Here is a 668-nt window from a genome sequence, read left to right on the forward strand (position 1 = left end):
GCTACAGCTGCAAACAGTGATGGATTATGCTGTGCACACTGCCTCTCATTACAAGCACAGTGGGAAGAACACAGAAAATGTATTTAGTACAGTGTTGGAAATGTAAAGTTTCATTGAAAGATAGATTTAGAGGGAAAAAGAAAAGATATTGGATAGAGGGGAGAGATGTGTGTGCAAAAGAGAGGAAACAAAAAATCTGTCATCTTCATAATAAATAACTTATACAGCATTACTCTAAGGTTCAACTTGCCTTGCTCTTCTGTAAATTTCCTTTCGACTGGACCAGTGTTCACGGGTGCCTTTGGAATGCCTCCATGACCATACACCTGCAAGGAAAACATTTGTGCACAAAGAGAAACACACAATAACTCAATTGAAACTCAGAATTGTTATGCATATTACTCTCACAATAATCATTCAATATACTGGAATAAAGGAAATGCAGGGAAATAATTCAAGGAACAAAAGAAAGAAGTAAAAGAGAGATTAATGTTGTGAAGGAAAGAAAAGATTAAATAAAGAAAACAGTAATTTGTCATTTTTGTCTCTTTTATCTCTTTAGTAAGTATATATTTTTGCAATAAAACTTTATTTGTATTTTTATTTACAAAGTTCTAACATACATGGATAATCCTTAGAATCTAGTCAATGATGCTATTGCATTCATA

At 32.9% G+C, this 668-nt stretch overlaps 2 protein-coding genes across 8 annotated transcripts in view; one reads left to right on the plus strand and one right to left on the minus strand.

The window, feature by feature from the left end:
- LOC119582015 (ecdysone-induced protein 74EF-like) overlaps positions 1-668 on the plus strand; it is a gene marked incomplete at its 3' end in the record, with an annotated part of 261,423 nt that overhangs the window by 221,094 nt on the left and 39,661 nt on the right.
- LOC119582017 (U7 snRNA-associated Sm-like protein LSm11) overlaps positions 1-668 on the minus strand; it is a gene marked incomplete in the record, with an annotated part of 26,887 nt that overhangs the window by 23,407 nt on the left and 2,812 nt on the right. The window contains 1 exon segment of the mRNA XM_037930218.1: positions 251-326. Coding sequence (XP_037786146.1) covers positions 251-326 — 76 coding nt within the window.

Source organism: Penaeus monodon, chromosome 15, assembly GCF_015228065.2.
Source record: "Penaeus monodon isolate SGIC_2016 chromosome 15, NSTDA_Pmon_1, whole genome shotgun sequence".
In the NCBI taxonomy this organism is placed as follows: domain Eukaryota; kingdom Metazoa; phylum Arthropoda; class Malacostraca; order Decapoda; family Penaeidae; genus Penaeus; species Penaeus monodon.